Source organism: Nomascus leucogenys, chromosome 6 (assembly GCF_006542625.1).
Source record: "Nomascus leucogenys isolate Asia chromosome 6, Asia_NLE_v1, whole genome shotgun sequence".
Classification (NCBI taxonomy): domain Eukaryota; kingdom Metazoa; phylum Chordata; class Mammalia; order Primates; family Hylobatidae; genus Nomascus; species Nomascus leucogenys.
The window spans coordinates 58,732,384-58,753,181 of NC_044386.1; the positions used below are offsets into that span (position 1 = coordinate 58,732,384).

The 20,798-nt window shown below is 41.1% G+C and overlaps 1 protein-coding gene across 1 annotated transcript in view; it reads right to left on the bottom strand.

Annotated features, from left to right (window-relative positions):
- Positions 1–20,798, bottom strand: part of STARD9 (StAR related lipid transfer domain containing 9) — a 149,154-nt gene that overhangs the window by 87,874 nt on the left and 40,482 nt on the right. The window contains exon 4 of the mRNA XM_003266783.4: positions 1,401–1,517. Within this exon, the coding sequence (XP_003266831.2) occupies positions 1,401–1,517 (117 nt within the window). The remainder of the gene's footprint in view (positions 1–1,400; positions 1,518–20,798) is intronic.

Sequence of the window (20,798 nt, forward strand, 5' to 3'; positions counted from 1 at the left end):
CAAAGTGCTGGGATTACAGGAATGAGCCACCCCACCCAGCCGAGACAGGGTCTCTTACTTTGTTGCCCAGGCTGGAGTACAGTGGCAAGATCATGGCTGATCACTGTAGCCTCAACTTCCCAGGCTGAAGCCATCCTCCCACCTCAGCCTCCTAAGTAGCTGGGACCACAGGCATGTGCCCCCACACCCGGCTAATTTTTGTATTTTTTGTAGAGATGGGGTCTCCCTATGTTGCCTAGGCCGTTCTCAAATTCCTGGGCTTAAGAGATCTTTCTGCCTCAGCCACCCCAAAGTGTTGAGATTACAAGTGTGAGCCACTGCACCTGGCACCCCGACAAGGATATTTCTAAACCCAAAACAAAAAAATATTCTTAAGGAACTCTGCCCTCCTGATTTTCTGTGATAAAGGAAGGCTCTTATTAAATCCTACATACTTTTGAAAGCCCCTGGCTCAGGAGCTAGTTCTCCTGCTTTCTTCCAACACACAGATCTAACACATGTAGGCTTGGAGCTTGGCCACAATAATCAAATCTCTGCACAGCTCTAGCCTGCACTTAAGATTTAGTCCAGATCTTGTCCACAACAAAGGTGCAAAACAGATTCAAATAATGAACCTGGAGATACCGAGAAATTCAGCAGGACTAACGAGAAATTCAGCAGGACTGACGAGAACTGCTTTGTCAAAGGGAGCTGTAAAATTCTAAGGCTCTTCAGGGTTTAATAAAGAGGGGTTAAGGCCGGGCACGGTGGCTCACGCCTGTAATCCCAGCACTTTGGGAGGCCGAGGCGGGCAGATCATGAGGTCAGGAGATTGAGACCATCCTGGCTAACACGGTGAAACTCCGTCTCTACTAAAAATAAAAAAAATTAGCCAAGCGTGGTGGCAGGCGCCTGTAGTCCCAGCTACTTGGGAGGCTGAGGCAGAAGAATAGCGTGAACCCGGGAGGCGGAGCTTGCAGTGAACTGAGATTGCGCCACCGCACTCAAGCCTGGGCGACAGAGCGAGACTACATCTCAAAAATAGATATATAAATAAATAAATAAATAAATAGGGGTTAATTATTCAAAGTTTACCTTCCAATTAAATGCTGAAAAACTCATTCTTTTTTTTTTTTGAGATGGAATTTCGCTCTTGTTGCCCAGGCTGGAGTGCAATGGCACGATCTCAGTTCACTGTAAGCTCTGCCTCCCGGGTTCCCACCTTGTCCTCCCAAAGTGCTGGGATTACAGGCATGAGCCACTGCGCCCAGCCGAAAAACTCATTCTTAAAACAGAAGTCTCATTCAATCTTCTTTAAAGTTGACTGACTACAGAAATCATATTCTATCTCACAGTAGTAAGGACAATGCAAGGTTCAGGCTTGCTGTGGCATTAGGAATATATATCATCGTAATACTCACTGGGGTCCCCAGCATGGTATATGTCTTCCCAGAGCCTGTCTGTCCATAAGCAAAAAGGCATATGTTATAGCCTTTGGCAACTCCAGACAGTACTTCCATCCCTAAATCCTGGAAAACCTGTAACAACAAAAGCAGAGAAAATATCACTGTGGTCCTTCTCATTACAGATTTAGAATTATTTTCTAATCTAAAAAATATATAAAATATTTCAAACATCCATGACTATTAATTCACTACCATTTCATAAGAATCAACTTAGCTTCATAAAAAGATAGCTAAGGAAAATTCATTCATTCAGCCCGTCAAATTTTTTAAGTGCCTACTGTATCTAGACACAATACTAGACTCTGAAGATAAGACACAAAAGTAATATGGTCTCTAAACTTAAGGCAAAGAGAGTGTAGAAGAGCAAAGGTATGCAAGCAAAATAATTTTGTATCTCTCGTAAGAAAACGTTTAATATGGTTAATCAGGTAAAGCTGCAGTGAAATATTGCCCAGTAACATACAAATTCAGGGTCTTAGGATACCATACTGAAGATCGGTAAGACCAGAAGTTAGGGAGGTGTTTTCCACGTGCATTTATTTTCTGCACACTCCCTCCTCAGATTGACCCTAAGAGCTGGCTGGTTCTGCTGGTAATTTACCCCTGCTTTAGTGAATCAGAAATAGGCAGACGTCCTCATGTGAAAACTCCTGTACTTGATAAACTGCTTGGAAGTCCTACTGAGCTCTGTTAGGCAGACTCTGGTCTCAGGAAAAAATAGCCAGCTTTATGGGGAAGGCACAGCTTCCTAGTTCAGCCAGCTTTCAGCAGAATGCTACGTGGGCATCTGCATACCCACGGCTGGTACAGTGGACATTTACCCTTTGTACTGTTGCCCAGCATCAAAATACTCTTCCTTTGAATCTTTGGTTGTGTCAGTCTTGGTGGGAAGCATGGCTCAATGCTCTACTATAGAAGCCAAACAGGCCAGATATTCCTCTCCACCTAGGACAACACTAGCACATGAAACGAAGCCAGAAAGGGCCGGGCGCGGTGGCTCGCGCCTGTAATTCCAGCATTTTGGGAGGATGAGGTGGGTGGATCACCTGAGGTCAGGAGTTCAAGACACGTCTGGCCAACATGGCGAAACCCCGTTTCTACTAAAAATACAAAAAATTACCCAGGCATGGTGGCGGGCACCTATAATCCCAGCTACTTGGGAAGCGGAGGCAGGAGAATCGCTTGAACCCAGGAAGTGGAAGTGCAATGAGCTGAGACCGTGCCATTGCACTCCAGCCTAGGCGACAGAGTGAGACTCCATCTCGAAAAAAAAAAAAAAAGAAAGAAAGAAATGGGGCCGGATAACTAGATGTCACTTGACAACTAGATTATCATTTGAATTTTGAAAGAAAGACATAAAAATAAAGAACAGTTAATAAATTGTCCATGCTGGCATCAAGGATCCAATAGCACTGCCTGCTGGGCATATAGTGGTAGAAATGCCAAGTGTGTGCTCAAACCAGATGATTCTGTGATATGGTTCTGCCTGGGGTCCCTGCTGCTTAGCATCCCATGCCTTCCTGCCCATTTTTCAACTTCCCCTTCAATTCTGTGACTCCTCTGATATGATTCCAAGGTGTAGTGTGTTCTTACACTTCAAAGCTGTGTGATCTTGGGCAAGTTACTTAAACTTTGTAAACATCAGTTTTTTTTAGGTATAAAATGTTTATTTTTGTATCTGTAATAGAGGTTTGTTGTGAAGATTAAACAAGGTAATACACTTAATTAGGGACAAAGATAGAAGCTGCTAACTCAAGACTACACTCCCTGTTCTTTTTTTTTTTTTTTTTGTAATTGAGAAAGGGTCTTTTTTTTTTTTTTTTTTTTATGAAGATGGAGTCTTGCTCTGTCGCCCATGTTGGAGCGCAGTGGCACAATCTTGGCTCACTGCAACCTCTGCCTCCTGGGTTCAAGCAATTCTCCTACCTCAGCCTCCCAAGTAGCTGGGATTACAGGCGCCCGCCACCACGCCCGGCTGATTTTTTTTTTTATATTTTAGTAGAGACAGAGTTTCACCATGTTGCCCAGGCTGGTCTCGAACTCCTGAGCTCCGGCAATCCACCTGTCCCGGCCTCCCAAAGTGCTAGGATTACAGGCTTGAGCCACCACGTCCAGCCGAGACAGGGTCTTGCTGTGTCCCCCAGGCTAGAGTGCAGTGGCACAATCTTGGCTTACCACAGCCTCGACCTCTTGGGCTCAAACGATCTCCCTACCTTGGCCTCCCCAGCAGCTGGAACTACAGGTGTGCACCACCATGCCCAGCTAATTTTTTTGTATTTTTGTGGAGACAGGTCTCCCCATGTTGCCCAGGCTGGTATTGAACTCCTGGGCTCGAGTGATCCATGTACTTCGGCCTCCCAAAGTGCTGGGATTACAGGTGTGCACCACTGTGCCTGGCCCTTTATTTATTTTTTTCTTGAGACATGGTCTTATCCTGTCAGCTAGGCTGAAGTGCAGTGGCACAGTCATAGCTTACTGCAGCTTCGAGCTCCTGGGCTCAAGGGATCATCTCACCTCAGCCTCTTGAGTAGCTAGGATTACAGGCATTTTTATTAGTTTTCTCTTTATTAGTTTATTTGTTTTAATAATCAGTGTTAAGTTGTCATCCGTTTAAACGAGTGGGTTATTTGCAAGCCTCATGGTAACCTCAAATCAAAAAACCTACAAAAGATACACAAAAAATAAAAAGAAATTAAAACATGTCGCCAGAGAAAATCACTTTCACAAAACAGGAAGACAGGAAGAAAAGAAAGAGGGAAGAAAAGACCACAAAACAACCAGAAAACAAATAACAAAATGGCAGAAGTCCTTACTCATCAATAATAATGTTGAACGTAAAGGGACTAAACTCTCCAATCAAAAGACAGAGTTAAATGGATTTAAAAAACAAGACCCAACAATCTGTTGCCTACAGGAAAGACATTTCACCTATAAAGACACATATACACTGAAAACAAAGGGAGAGAAAAAGATATCCCGTGCAAATGGAAACCAAAAAAGAGAAGTAGCTACATGTATATCAGACAAAATAGATTTCAAGACAAAAACTTAAAAGAGACAAAGGTCATTATATAATCAGAAAGGGGTCAATTCAGCAAAAGGATTTAACAATTATAAATACATATGCACCCAGCACTGGATCACCCAGATATACATAAAGCAAATATTATTAGAGCTAAAGAGAGAAAGAGAGACCTCAATACCGTAATAGCTGGAGACTTCAACACCCCACTTTCAGCATTGGATAGATCATTCAGACAGAAAATCAACAAAGAAATGTTGGACTTAATCTGCACTGTAAACCAAATGGACCTAATAGATACTTATAGAACATTTCATCCAATGGCTGCAGAAATACACATTCTTCTCCTCAGCACATGGATCATTCTCAAGAATAGACCATATGTTCAGCCACAAAACACATCTTAAAGAATTTTTTAAAATCTTCCTGAAAGGTGGGTTAAGGAAAAAAATAAATAAAAATAAATAATAAAATAATTCCAAAAAGCTGAAATCATATCAAGTTTCTATGACCACAATGGAATAAAATTAGAAATCAATAACAAGAGGAATTTTGTTATTTATTTCACATGATTCCATGTGTGTGAAACTATACACACACGGAAATTAAACAATATGCTCCTGAATGACCAGTAGGCCATTGAACAAAATAAGAAGAAAATTTTAAAATTTCTTTCTTTTTTTTTTTGGAGACAGAATCTCGCTCTGTCACCCAGACTAGAGTACAATGGTGTGATCTCAGCTCACTGCAACCTCTGCCTCCCGAGTTCAAGCAGTTCTCATGCCCTGGTATCCCAAGTAGCTGAGACTACTGGCGCGCAGCACCACGCCTGGCTTTTTTTGTATTTTAGTAGAGACAGGGTTTCACCATGTTTCCCAGGCTGGTCTTGAACTCCTGAGCTCAGGCGGTCTGCCCAACTTGGCGTCAAAAAGTACTAGCACTACAGGCATAAGCCACAATGCCTGGCCTAAATTTCTTGAAAACAAATGTATACGGAAACAGAACATACCAGAACAAATGGGATACAGTGAAAGTACTACTAAGAGAAAAGTTTACAGCAATAAGCGTCTATATCAAAAAAGTAGAAAAACTTCAAATAACCTAATAATGCATTTTAAAAACTAGAAAAGTGGCCAGGCATGGTGGCCCATGTCTGTAATCCCAGCACTTTGAGAGGCCAAGGCAAGAAGATCACTTGAGCCCAGGAGTTCAAGACTAGCCTGGGCTCAAGCTCTATAAACTCTTGCAATATAGCAAGACTCCATTTCTATTTTTTTAATAATAAAAAAAAGGAACTAGAAAAGCAAGAGCAAATCAAACACAAAATGAGCAGCAGAAGAAAAAAACTTAGAGCAGAAATAAATGAAATTGAAATGAAAAAAGTAATACAAAAGATCAATAAAATGAAAAGTTGGTATTTTGAAAAGATAAAATCGATAAGCTTTTAGACAGATGAAGAAAAAAAAGAGAAGACTCATATAAATAAAATCAGAGATGAAAAAGGAAGCATTACAACTGACACTGCAGAAATCCAAAGGCCCATTAGAGACTACTATGACTATACACCAATAAATTGGAAAACCTAGAAAAAAATGGATAAATTCCTAGACACATACAATCTACCAAAATTGAACCATGAAGAAATCCACAACCTGAATAGAACAATAACAGGTAATGAAGCTGTAATAAAAATCTCCCAGCAAAGAAAAGCCCAGAACCTGACAGCTTTACTGCTGAATTTTACCAAACATTTAAAGAAGAACTAATACCAATCCTACTAAAAGTACTCCAAAAAAATGAAAAGAGAATACTTGCAAACTCATCTTTTAAGGCCAGTATTACCCTGATACCAAAACCACACAAAGATACATCAAAAAAAGAAAACTACAGGCCAATATCCCTGATGAACATTGATGCAAAAATCTTCAACGAAATACCAGCAAACCAAATTCAACAACATGTTAAAAAGATCACTCAGACTGGGCGTGGTGGCTCATACCTGTAATCTCAGCACTTTGGGAGCCCGAGGCAGGGAGATCATGAGGTCAGGAGATCGACACTATCCTGGCTAACGTGATGAAACCCCATCTCTACTAAAAATACAAAAAATTAGCTGGGTGCAGTGGCACGCACCTGTAGTCCCAGCTACTCAGGAGGCTGAGGCAGGAGAATCACTTGAACCCAGAAGATGGAGGTTGAGGTGAGCCAAGATTGCACCACTGCACTCCAGCCTGAGCGACAGAGCGAGACTCAGTCTCACAAAAAAAAAAAAAAAAAAAAAAAAAAAAAAAAAAAAAAAAGATCATTTATCGTGACCAAGTGGCATTTATCCTAGGGATGCAAGGATGGGTCAACATATGAAAATCAATGAATGTGATACATCATGTCAACAGAATGAAGGACAAAAACCATATGATCATTTCGACTACTGTTGAAAAGGCATTTGATAAAATTCAACATCCCTTTTATGATAAAAAAAAAACCCTTGAAAAGCTAGGTACCAAAGGAACATACCTCAACACAATAAAAGCCATATACAAGAAGAGATCCACAGCTAGTATCAGACTGAACAGGAAAAAACTGAAAGCCTTTCCCTCTAGGATCTGGAATAAGACAACAATGCCCATTTTCACCATGGTTATTCAATGTAGAAGTCCTAGCTAGAGCAATCAGACAAGAGAAAGAAAGAAAAAGCATCCAAATTGGAAAGGAAGAAGTCAAATTATCCCTGTTTGCAGATGATATATTATATTTGGGAAAACCTAAAGACTCCACCAAAAACTTGTTAGAACTCATAAACAAATTCAGTAAACTTGCAAGATACAAAATCAACATATAAAAATCAGTAGCATTTCTACATGCTAACAGAGAACAATCTGAAAAAGAAATCAAGAATGCAATCCCATTTACAATAGCTATAAATAAGATACCTAGGAATAGTCTTAACCAAAGTGAAAGACCTCTACAATGAAAACTATAGGTTAGGCACAGTGGTTCAAGCCTGTAATCCCAGCACTTTAGGAGGCTGAGGAAGAGGATTCCTTCAGTGCAAGAGTTCAAGATCAGCCTGGCAACATGTTGAGACCTTGTCTCTACAAAAAATAAAATTAGCAGGGTGTAGTGGTGTACACCTGTAGTCCTGGCTACTTGGGAGGCTAAGGTGGGAGGATTGCTTGCACCCAGGAGGTCAAGGCTACAGTAAGCCATGATCACACCACTGCACTCCAGCCTGGACAACAGAGCAAGAGACTGTCTTGGGGAAAAAAAAGAAATTTAACTGGGGTAGTATGAGAAATACTTGCAACCAAAGTACCAATGACACTCTTCACAGAAATAGAAAAAATAATTCTAAAATTTTTATTGAACCACAGAAGACCCAGAATAGCCAAAGCCATCCTGAGCAAAAAGAACAAAACTGAAGGAATCATATTACCTGACTTCAAATTATACTACAGAGCTACAGTAGCCAAAACAGCATGGTACTGGCATAAAAACAGACACGCAGACCAATGGAACAAAACAGTGAACCCAGAAAGACATCCACACACCACAGTGAATTCATTTTTGACAAAGGTGCCAAAACATACACTGGGGAGAAGACAATCTCTTCAATAAATGGTGCTGGGAAAACTGGATATCCACATGCAGAAGAATGAAACTTGACCCCTATCTCTCACCTTATACAAAAATCAAATCAAAATGGATTAAGGACTTAAATCTAAGACCTCAAACTATGAAACTACTAAACACTAACACTGAGAATACTCTCCAGGACATAAGTCTGGGCATAGATTTCTTGAATAATACACCAGAAACACAGGCAACTAAAGCAAAAATGGATGAATGGGATCACATCAAGTTAAAAAGCTTCTGCACAGCAAAGGAAACAATCAACCAAGTGAAGTGACAACCCACAGAACAGGTGAATGTATCTGCAAACTATCCATCTGACAAAGGATTAATAACCAGAACATATAAGGAATGCAAAAAATTCAATAAAAAATCTAAAAATTCAATTTTAAAATAGGCAAAAGATCTGAACAAGCACTTCTCAAAAGAAGACATACAAATGACAGACATATGAAAAGGTGTTCAACATCACTGATCGTCAGAGAAATCCAAACTGAAACTACAATGACTTATCATCTCACCCCAGGAGAAATGGCTTTTATCCAAAAGACAGGCAATAATGAATGCTGGCAAGGATGTGGAGAAAAGGGAACCCTTATACAGTATTGGTGGGAATGTAAATTAGTACAGCCACTATGGAGAACAGTATGGAGGTTCCTCAAAAAAAAAAAAAAGCACTAAAGATAAAATTACCATATGATCCAGCAATCCCACTACTGAGTATTTATCCAAAGAAAATGAAATCAGTATGTCAAAAAGGTATCTGCACTCCCATGTTTATTGCAGTACTATTCACAATAGCTAGGATTTGGAAGCAACCTAAATGTCCATCAGGAGGCAAACATAAACAAAATGTGGTACATATACAAAATGGAGTACTACTCAGCCATAAAAACGGTGAAACCCTGTCATTTACAAAAACATGGATAGAACTGGAACACATTACGTTAAGTGAAATAAACCAGGCACAGAAAGACAAACTTGTGGGAGCTAAAAATTAAAATACCTGAACTCATGAAAACAGAGAGTAGAATGATGGTTACCAGAGGCTTGGAAGGGCAGTGGCGGTAGAGGGGAAGGCGGATGGTTAATGGGTATAAAAAAAGTTAGATAAAATGAATAAGATCTAGTATTTGATAGCATAACGTGGTTACTACAGCCAACAAAAATTTATTGTACATTTTGAAATAACTTTAAGAGCATAACTGGAATGTTTGTAACACAAAGAAAGGATAAATGCTGAGGTGATGGATATCCCATTTACCCTGATGTGATTACTATGCATTGTATGCCTATATCAAAATATCTCATGTACCTCATAAACATATATACCTACTATGTACCCATAATTTTTTTTTCTTTTTCTGAGACAAGGTTTCACTCTGTTGCCCAGGCTAGAGTACAGTGGCACCATCACAGCTTACTGCAGCCTCAACTTCCCAGGCTCAAGCAATCCTCCCACCTTAGCCTCCCAAGTAGCTGGGACTACAGGCACGTGCCCCCATGCCCAGCTAATTTTTTTTTTTTTTTTTTTTTTGAGACAGAGTCTCGCTCTGTCGCCCAGGCTGGAGTGCAGTGGCGCAATTTTGGCTCACTGCAAGCTCCGCCTCCCGGGTTCACGCCATTCTCCTGCCTCAGCCTCTCCGAGTAGCTGGGACTACAGGCGCCCGCCACCATGCCCAGCTAATTTTTTGTATTTTTAGTAGAGACGGGGTTTCACCGTGGTCTCGATCTCCTGACCTCGTGATCCGCCCACCTCGGCCTCCCGAAGTGCTGGTATTACAAGCGTGCGCCACCGCGCCCGGCCCCAGCTAATTTTTGTATTTTTTGTAGAGACGGGGTTTCACCCGTGTTGCCCAGGCTGGTCTCAAACTCCTGGACTCAAAGCGATCCACCCACCTTGGCCTCCCAGAAAACAATTGGTCAAGCACGGTGGTGCCCACTTGTAATACCAGCACTCTGGGAGACTGAGAGGCCTCAGCTACTTCGGAGGCTGAAGTTGAAGGATCGCTTGAGCTGAGGAGGTAGAGGTTGCAGTGAGCCGACATCACACCACTGCACTCCATCTACCTGGGGTGACAGAGCGAGATGCTGTCTTGAAAAGAAAACTGATATCAAAAGCCCTCTCATAAACCATTAAATTAAAGATGGCCAGGCACGGTGGCTCACACCTGTAATCTCAGCACTTTGGGAGGTCGAGGTGGGCGGATCACCTGGGGTCAGGAGTTCAAGACCAGCCTGACCAACATGGTGAAACCCCGTCTCTACTAAAAAAAAATACAAAATTAGCCGAGCATGGTGGCGCATGCCTGTAATCCCAGCTACTCAGGAGGCTGAGACAAGAGAATCATTTGAACCTGGGAGGCGGAGGCTGCAGTAAGCCAAAATCGCACCACTGCGCTCCAGCCTGGGCAAAAAGAGTAAAACTCTTTCCCCTGCCACAAAAAAAAAAAAAGAAGGAGAAGAAGAAGAAGAAAGAAGAAGAAAGAAAAGAAAGAAGAAAGAAGAAAGAAGAAAGAAGAAAGAAGAAGAAGAAGAAGAAGAAGAAGAAGAAGAAGAAGAAGAAGAAGAAGAAGAAGAAGAGGAAGAAGAAGAAGAAGGACGGAAGAAGAAAACAAATAATTAAAACTCTTGCCAGATGTGGTGGCTCATGCCTGTAATCCCAGCACTTTGGGAGGCTGATGCGGGAGAATCACTTGAGGTCAGGAGTTTCGAGACCAGCCTGGCCAACATGGTGAAACCCTGTCTCTACTAAAAAATACAACAATTAGCCAGGAGTGGTGGCAGGTGCCTGTAATGCCAGTTACTTGGGAAGCTGAGGCAGGAGAATAGCTCGAACTTGGGAGGCAGAGGCTGCAGTGAGCCGGTATTGTACCACTGCGCTCCAGCCTGGGCGACAGAACCAAGACTCCGTCTCAAAAAAATAAATAAATAAAACAATAATAATAAAAGCTCTTTCTTCATATCTTGAAGGTTTTGTTAGGGCTTAGGGGTCATTCTTTTTCTTTTATAAATATGAAAATCATTCCACTGAGAGGGAGGTTAGTTATTCAACAAAATACATGTAGTCCTCAGCCCTTAATACCTTCCCACAGAAAAGTTTCATGCACGTCTATTACAAACTGAAGTTGCTATTAAAAACTAAAATTTCCACACAGAAAAGAAATTCTTCACTAGTTTTTGTTAATCCACCTAAAAAAAAAATAGGAAGAAGAAAATAGCAGCCAGCTATGGTGGCTCACGCCTGTAAACCCAGCACTTTCGGAGGCCGAGGCGGGTGGATCACCTGAGGTCAGGAGTTCAAGACCAGTCTGGCCAGCATGGTGAAACCCCATCCCTACTAAAATATAAAAATTAGCCGGGAGTGGTAGCGTGTGTCTGCAATCCTAGCTACTTGGAAGGCTGAGACAAGAGAACTCCTTGAGCCCGAGAGGCAGAGGTTGCACTGAGCCAAGATTGCGCCACTGCACTCTAGCCTGGGCAACAAAGTGAGACTCTGTCTCCAAAAACAGAAAATAGCTTTAAGGCTGGGGGTGGTGGCTCATGCCTGTAATCCCAGCACTTTGGGAGGCTGAGGTGGGCGGACCACTTGAGGTCAGAAATACGAGACTAGCCTGGCCAACATGGTGAAACCCCATCTCTACTAAAAATAAAAAAATTATCCGGATGTGGTGGTACACACCTGTAATCACAGCTACTTGGGAGGCTGAGGCAGGAGAATCGTTTGAACATGGGAGGCAGAGGTTGCAGTGGGCCAAGACTGTGCCACCACACTCCAGCCTGGGTGACAAAATGAGACTGTATCAAAAAGAAAATAGCTTTAAATGTCTATGATATGTTCTGTTTAAATGAACTTTAAATATTACTTATCTCCATGGGTCTGTAACTCCATTGTTAAAATAAAAGAATCATATTAGAAAACTTTATTCCCTTTTAGAAAAATTGCTACTAAATGCAGTAACAGATAACATCTTTATTGACAAGGGTCAGTATTTGTGTATTCACTATGAAAATTATTCTCTCATGCCTGTAAACCCAGAACTTAGGGAGGCCAGGGCAGGTGAATCACCTGAGGTCAGGAGTTCGAGACCAGTCTGGCCAACATGGTAAAACCCTGTCTCTATGAAAAATACAAAAATTAGTTGGGCGTGGTGGCGTATGCCTGTAGTCCCAGCTACTTGGGAGGCTGGGGCAGAAGAATCGCTTGAACCTGGTAGGTGGAGTTGCAGCAGACCGAGATTGCATCACTGCACTCCAGCTTGGATGACAGAGGGAGACTCTGTCTCAATTAAAAAAAAAAGACAACAGAAAATAGTGATAAACAAAAATGATCCCACTATTCAGAGATAATACATTCTTAACATTTTGGTGGTGAAATTACTCTTTCAGACTTTTGTTTTATTTCTAGATAATATATCTAATGTTCCTTCAAGATCTTAAATTCTGATGTAAATACAGCAATTAAGAATACCTAAATATAATGAGGATACTAAGCTGAAACTTGTTTTGTTATATTATAGACATAGTGTTTTTCTGTTTATACTTAGACAACTTAATATTTTTCATTTTAATTAATAATTAAAATTTTCTATTTAATTTCCCAATATATATAGCATGGGAAAGCATACCATAGCTCCACTCCCAAAGCATCCAAGCCTTACATAAGCCACTGTCCACTTGGCAGTAGTGAACAATCTAACACGGGAAAGTGTCATCTGTGCCAGCTTTGCAAACATAAACCCACAGTTTCAGGAAATACTGTCCACTCTTCATAAATGTCAGGTAAATTCTGGGCTGTTCCTTCAATCCCACTATAGGCCATTCATCTTTGGGTCTCTACCAATATAAATGTTTATAGATGCATCTATTCCCATTGTAAGCCTAGCTAGGAGTTAACCGACATAATTTGGGCCCTGGCCCAAGTGTGGACCAGATACTATCCCTGATAAACTGCAGATTTTTCCAGGCAACAGCCTATATGTAACTTTGACAAATGAGTCTAGATTTCGTATTTGCCTCTCCATTTTATGGTGAAATACAGAGATTTATTTCCCATGTTCATCCACATTTTACATTTATCCATGCAATGCATACCACGGAAATTGGTATTTAAACAGTTCCCAAAGAACAAGAGGAGAGAGAGACTACAACAGAAATTTTGAAATGAAGGTAAACATGAACAAAGCCAAACGAAATCTATGCCATACCCAATGGAAAGAAAGAAGAGTCATTATTTTGAAAGAAATGAGTCTTGAAACATGCAAGTCCCAGAACTAGAATTCTCTTAACCTTGGAAGAAAGTATTTATTGAGTTCCTAACAGGAACCCAGCACCACATAGGACACGGAGAGAGGTTTGAAAAACCTTTCGAACACTGTCTTCAGTCCACAACAAACTTATCATATAGTTGGAGAGATAGACCATAGAGTCAGTAAATAGTTCAATACCAGTACATAGTAGAATATGAATAAAGAGTAGACATAAATATTGTATTTGGAGAAAGGAAAATGACTGTGGCCTGAGGTAGTGAGGGAAATGTTCATAGCAGAAGTGACATTTGATCTGCATTTTTTTTTTTTTTTTTTTAGACAGATTTTTGCTCTTGTTGCCCAGGCTGGAGTGCAATGGCATGATCTTGGCTCACTGCAACCTCCCCCTCCCAGGTTCAAGCGATTCTCCTGCCTCAGTCTCCCAGGTAGCTGGGGTTACAGGCATGTGCCATCGCACCCAGATAATTTTTGTATTTTTAGTAGAGACGGGGATTCTCCATGTTGGTCTGGCTGGTCTCGAACTCCCGACCTCAGGTGATCTGCCTGCCTCGGCCTCCCAAGGCGTGAGCTACCAGGCCTGGCCCTGATCTGCATCTTAAGCTATACTTACTTATTTCAAAGCACACTTTGAGAGAGGTCCCTACCTTGAAGCCCCACATAATGTCCCCATATAAAGGCCTTCTCTCTTAAGTGAGGTTGACCCCAAGACTGTATCACCATAAAATATAAAATGTATCCTTATCGTTTCAATCCTTCAGAACATCAGAGCTCTGGATAAAACAGTAGAACAACCATGTCACATTATTCCCTCTGAAAAATCTTTGTACTTCCATTTGTCATCTCTTAATACCTGGCTGTCAACCTTGGAAAGTTCATGGTAAAAACTAAAGATCTCCCATCTCAGGAACAACAGATACCCAGGCAAGTAACCACAGAAACAGTCAAACAAATCTCTTTGCCCCACCCCTTCATTCAAGTTACTTTCGTTTGAACAAGGAAGTATGGATCCAAAACGGAGAGACATCCGCTGGGCAGTGGCTCATGCCTGAAGTCCCAGCTACTCAAGAGTCTGAGGTGGGAGGATCACTTGAGCCCAGGAGTTTAAGGTTGCAATGAGCTATGACTTTGCAGCTGCACCCCAGGGTAAGCAACAAAGTGAGATCCTGTCTCTTAAAAAAAAAAAAGAGAGAGAGAGAGAAAGCTACAGGTGATAATGAGAAACTTGGCTTTCATTTTTCATTATTCTTTGTTTGTTTTTTTGTTTTTAAGAGACAGGGTCTTACTCTGTCTCTCAGGCTGGAGTGCAGTGGTACAATCACAGCCCACTACAACTTTGAACTCCTGGGCTCAAGGGTCCTCCTGCCTTGGCCTCCAAGTAGCTAGGACTACAGTTGCACACCATCACAGCCAGCCTCATCATCAGATAAAGGAGTTATAAATTAGGAGACGAAGAAAGCAAGAATGAATTGTTTTCCTTTAACGTAGAGTCAAGGAAACAAACAAAAAAGAATGAATTGTATGGTATTAGATCAGAATCAGTGAGAACTCATAGGCTTCAATATAGATTGATAAATAGATATATGTATGTGTGTATATATGAAAATGTATATGCAAATATATATTCCCTAACTTTGTCTAACTTTACTGAGAGGACCTGAAAACAGTAATACCCCAACAGAAATGATCACATCTAGCACCCAGAACCTGGTTTCTAAATACCATTTTCCACTAACAGGAACAAAATGAACATCACAATTGTTAAGTTTAGCCTAAAGCTGTCTCCTTACAGATTTTAAGATTGGCCTAAAGGTTTCTCCATACATAGTGATTATAACCTAAGTAAATGTATAAACAGAATGTAACCTACTTGTGTAACAAGTAGCCAAGTTTCAACCAATCACAGACAGCCAACTGTTCAAACTGTGTTCAAATAAAGCAAATGAACTGTAACCAATCCAGCTGTTTATGTACCTCACCCCTCTGTTTTCTGTATGTCACCTTCCTTTTTCTGTCCATAAATGTTATCCAACCATGTGGCAGCCTCAGGCTCTATCTGAACCTATTGTAGTTCTGGGGGCTGCCTTATCTGTAAATTCTTCTTTGCTCAATTAAGCTCTGTTAAATTTGTCTAAAATTTTTCTTTTACCACAATAAGCAATGATAGTAACAGGTTGCAATTCACTGTATAAAATGGGAAACCATGAATCAAAGATACATAATATAACCATGAATCACAGATATAAATAATTTAAAAGTCTGATGAGGGCTGGAATACATAGTTTCAAAGTACTTCCTATAAAATATTTATTAATTACAAAGAAGAGAAAGAGTAACTTTACAGTGAAAAAAAATCTGGCAGACACCACCTTAATCAAGCAATCAAGGTAAACTCAGTGACACTGCCATCAAGGATACATAATCTGAATGTAATCATGAGGAGACACTGGACAATCCAAATTAAGAGACATTTATACCAGGTGTGGTGGCCCACCCCTGTAATCCCAGCACTTTGGGAGGCTGAGGCGGGTGGATCACTTGAGGTCAGGAGTTCGAGACCAGCCTGGCCAACATGGTGAAACACCATCTCTACTAAAAATACAAAATTAGCCAGGTGTGGTGGCAGGCACCTATAATCCCAGCTACACAGGAAGCTGAGGCAGGAGAACTGCTGGAACCTTGGAGGTGGAGGTTGCAGTGAGCCAAGACTGTGCCACTGCACTCCAGCCTGGGCGACACAGGGAAACTCCATCTCCATAATAACGTAACATAACATAACATAACATAACATAACATAACAGGGACATTCTACAAAATAATTGTCCTGTAATCTTTGTGTTAATATCATGAACATCAGGGAAAAATTGAGGACCTATTCCAGACTGAATTAGACTAGAGTTAAGATAACTAAATGCAACAAGTGATGCTGAACTTGATCTTTTTGCTATAAGGATCTTATCAGGACAATCAGTGAAACCTGAATGAAGTCTAAGGATTAGATGGTAGCAATTAACACTTTATTTTCCTGAAACTTTTTTTTTTTCTTTTTTTGAGACAGGTCTCACTCTGTTACCCAGGCTGGAGTGCAGTGGTGTGATCACAGCTCACTGCAGCCTTGACCTCCCAGGCCCAAACAACCCTCCTGCCTCAGCCTCTGGAGTGGATGGGAATACAGGTGCGAGCCACCATGCCCGGCTAATTTTTTAATTTTTTGTAGAGACAGAGTCTCGAAAAAAAAAATCTACTTATAACTGCTGCTAATTGGAGTGTATATTCAAAGCAACTTGAACCTCTGCTCCCACGTTGCAATGCTCAAACTTGGCCCAAATAAACTTTCTACTTATTTTGCCTCAGCTTCTTCCTTTTAGGTGAACAGTGAGAAGCAGGTAACCACAAAGGATAGTCCAGTAACCTAGAATCAACAAAAGTGGAAATTCACCACCCCTGGGCCCAAAGGGCCAAGGGAAAGAGGTGGTCACCTGGAAGGAGAATCATGAAGAGAAATCAGCTTAAGAGAAGCTTAACTTTAAGTTAAAAGATGCCAGACCAAGACAATCCTACTGGAGGAAACCCCTCCTGCTGATCTGAATCAAGGCCTCTCATTTATTCAACTCCAACCTCAAGCCTTAGGGCAAGTTAGCCATTGATTAGTACAACAGTGTATTCATTTTAAGGAATGAACAGGGACAAAAGCAAAATAAACCAGCTTCCCAAGCATGCTAGGCTAATTTTTGTATTTTTTTAGTAGAGATGGGGTTTTGCCATGTTGGCCAGGCTGGTCTCGAACTCCTGACCTCAGGTGATCTGCTCTCCTTAGCCACCCAAAATGCTGGGATTACAGGTGTGAGCCACCACGCCAGGCCTCCTTATGATAATCTAATGCCTGATGATCTGTCACTGTCCCCATCATCCCCAGATGGGACCATCTACTCGCAGGAAAAAAAGCTCAGGGCTCCCACTGGTTCTACATTATGGTGAGTTACGTAATTATTTCATTATATATTACAAAGTAATAATAGAAACAAAGTGCACGATAAATGTAATGTGCTTGAATCATCCTGAAGCCATCCCCCCACCTCGCCCCAGTCTGTAGAAAAACTGTCTTCCACAAAAGCAGTCCCTGGTGCCAGAAAGGTTGGGGACCACTGGCTTGAGTGAATGGATAAACCAACTGTGGTATATCCACCCAGTGGAATACTATTGAGCAATAAAAAGAAACCAACTCTTTGATAGATGCAACATGGATGAATCTCAAATGCATTATTATAAGGGAAAAAACCCAGTCTTTTTAAAAAAAATTTTTTTAAGGCAGGGTCTTGCTCTGTCACCCAGGCTGGAGTGCAGTGGCACAATCATGGCTCACTGCAGCCTAAAACCCCTCCCCTTCCACCTCAGCCTCTCAAGTAGCTGGAATTACAGATGTGTGCCACCATGACTGGCTAATTTGTTTTTTTAATTTTTTGTAGCAATGTCTCACTTTGTTGCCCAGGCTGAAAACCCAGTCTTAAAAGGTTACATACTATAGTAAGTCTATGTATGGGATTCTGGAAAAAGCAAAACTATAGGAACAAAAAGCATACCAGTGGTTGCCAGGGGTTAGGGTGGGAGGATAGTGTGAATACAAAGGGGCAGCACTTGGGAATTCTTGGAGTTGTTCAAATTATTCTGTGTCCTGTCTGTGGTGATTACAATAATCTATGCATGTGTAAATATTCATGGAAATGTACACCAAAAAAGTAAACTTTGCCATATGTAAATTTAAATTTTTAAAAATTCAACAAAATTAAAAAGAGTGAAAAACTGAAATTAAAGAGTAAAAACTGAAATAAAAGAGTAAAAACTGAAATTAACAGACTACAAAACAAAATGTGTTATAAAGAATAAATATTTACAAAAGCAATTTCTTTGGAAAAACAATGAAATAGATAATGCCAGATTAAGATGGGGAAAGATTTAAAAAACATATCTGGGGACAAGAAAAAAGAACCATATATAAAAGAAAAAACTGTTGGCTGGGCGCGGTGGCTCACACCTGTAATCCCAGTACTTTGAAAGGCCGAGGCAGGTGGATCACAAGGTCAAGAGATCGAGACCATCCTGGCCAACACGGTGAAACTCCATCTCTACTAAAAATACAAAAATTAGCCAGGCGTGCTGGTGCGCTCCTGTAGTCCCAGCTACTCGGGAGGCTGTGGCAGGAGAATTGCTTGATCCCAGGAGGCAGAAGTTGCAGTGAGCCGAGATGACGCCACTGCACTCCAGCCTGGGGACAGAGCAAGACTCCGTCTCAAAAAAATAAATACAAAATAAAAATTAAAAAAGGCAACTTTTTTCAAGTATTTTTTAAATTAGAAGGCGACATTCATGCTAGAGTGATATACTCTAGCACCATAAATTTGGAAACCTAGATGAAATGGATGATTATCTAGCCCAATATAAATTACCAAAATCAATTCAAATAAAAGTGTGTAGAGGCTGGGCGTGGCGGCTCATGCCTGTAATCCTAGCACTTTGGGAAACTGAAGCAGGAGGATCACTTGAGCACAGGAGTTTACGACCAGCCTGGGCAACATAGGGAGGCCCCATCTCTACAAAAAATACAAAAATTAGCCAGGTGTGGTGGCGCACACCTGTACTCCCAGCTACTCAGGAGGCTGAGGCAAGAGGATCAACTGAGCTCAGGAGGTCAAGAATGCAGTGAGCTATGATCACACCACTGCACTCCAGCCTGGCAGACAGCAAGGCCCTGTAAATCATAAATAAATAGTAAATAAAAGGGTATATTAAAGAAATACATAACAAAAGTATACTACTAAATACATAAAGTGTGTACTAAATGAAGGAATGGGCCAGGCACGGTGGCTCATGCCTGTAATCTCAGCACTGTGAGAGACCAGGCAGGAGGATCACTTGAGCCCAGGAGTTTGAGACTAACCTCAATAAGATAGTGGGTTAGCATCACAACTTTCAGTCTATATGCACAAAAAATAAAAAAAAAGCAGAGTGTGATAGTGCATGCTGGCAGTCCCAGCTATTCTGGAGGCTGAGGCTGAGGTGGAAGTATCGCTTGAACCTGGGAGATTGAGGCTGCAGTGAGCTATAATCGTGCCACTGCACTCCAGCATAAACAAAAGAGCAAGACCCTGTTTCTAAAAAAGAAAAGAACAAAATAAAAATTTAAACAAAAATGAAGGAATGAAAAGAACAGTGAAAGAGAATTTTAAAATCAAATGGTAGTACAATAAACAAAATTGTTTAGATTCCTTTTCTATATAAAGCTGTGATAATGTGTAATGACTGTTGAAAGTACAAGTTAGTATACTCACATTCCCCCATTGAAAGCTGTGTATATTTATGTACACCGGAGTCTCTTTCATTCTTGAATCCAAACCCAACTAGGGTGATAACTATTATCACCTAGTCCCAGCTACTTGGGAGACTGAGGCAGGAGAATCCCTTGAACCCGGGAGGAGGAGGTTGCAGTGAGCCAAGATCGTGCCACTGCATTCCAGCCTGGGCAACAAGAGCAAAACTGTCTCCAGAGAAAAAAAATTATTACAGGTATCACCCTATAAATGTTCTTTTCCTCCTAATTTTCTGAAGTCAAACATTAATTTCACTGACATTAATTTCTGAAATCCTATATTAATCAAAATATGTGAAATAATGTTAATCTAATCAGACACTCTAATAAAATTATGTGAAAGGAATGAAAATTATTTATTCCATCATACTAAAGCAAAACACTGTGCTGGGCATGGCTCTTACTGTGTAAGGTGAATTGTTAGGATTCTTTTACACAATGAATACTTCATTAGAAGTGTTCTATTCAAAACCAGCATTTTAGATCCATACAGCTAATAACAACTCAGGAATTATTTCTGTATTAGATTACTTCCTTAGCACCTTAAAGATGAACTCATTAATCCTTACAACACATTTATGAAGTAGTTACTGTTATTCTCTTTCTCTTTTTTTTTTTTTTTTTGAGATGGAGTCTCACTCTGTTACCCAGGCTGGAGTGCAGTGGCACGATCTCGGCTCACTGCAGATCTCGGCTCTGCCTCCTGGGTTCACACCATTCTCCTCAGCCTCCCGAGTAGCTGGGACTACAGGCGCCCACCACTACGCCCGGCTAATTTTTTGTATTTTTAGTAGAGACGGGGTTTCACCGTGTTAGCCAGGATGGTCTCAGTCTCCTGACCTCGTGATCTGCCCGCCTCGGCCTCCCGAAGTCCTGGGATTACAGACGTGAGCCACTGCATCCGGCCATTCTCTAACTTTCACATGAGAAAACTGAAGGCACACAGCTAGTAATAGGTACTTCTAAACAAAGCTCTTGCTCGCAACCACTGTGATATTCTGCCGCTAACAAAATAACTCTGTTGGCAGAGTTATCAGGAAAGGCAAATCTTATCTGTTGAACACTAAGCT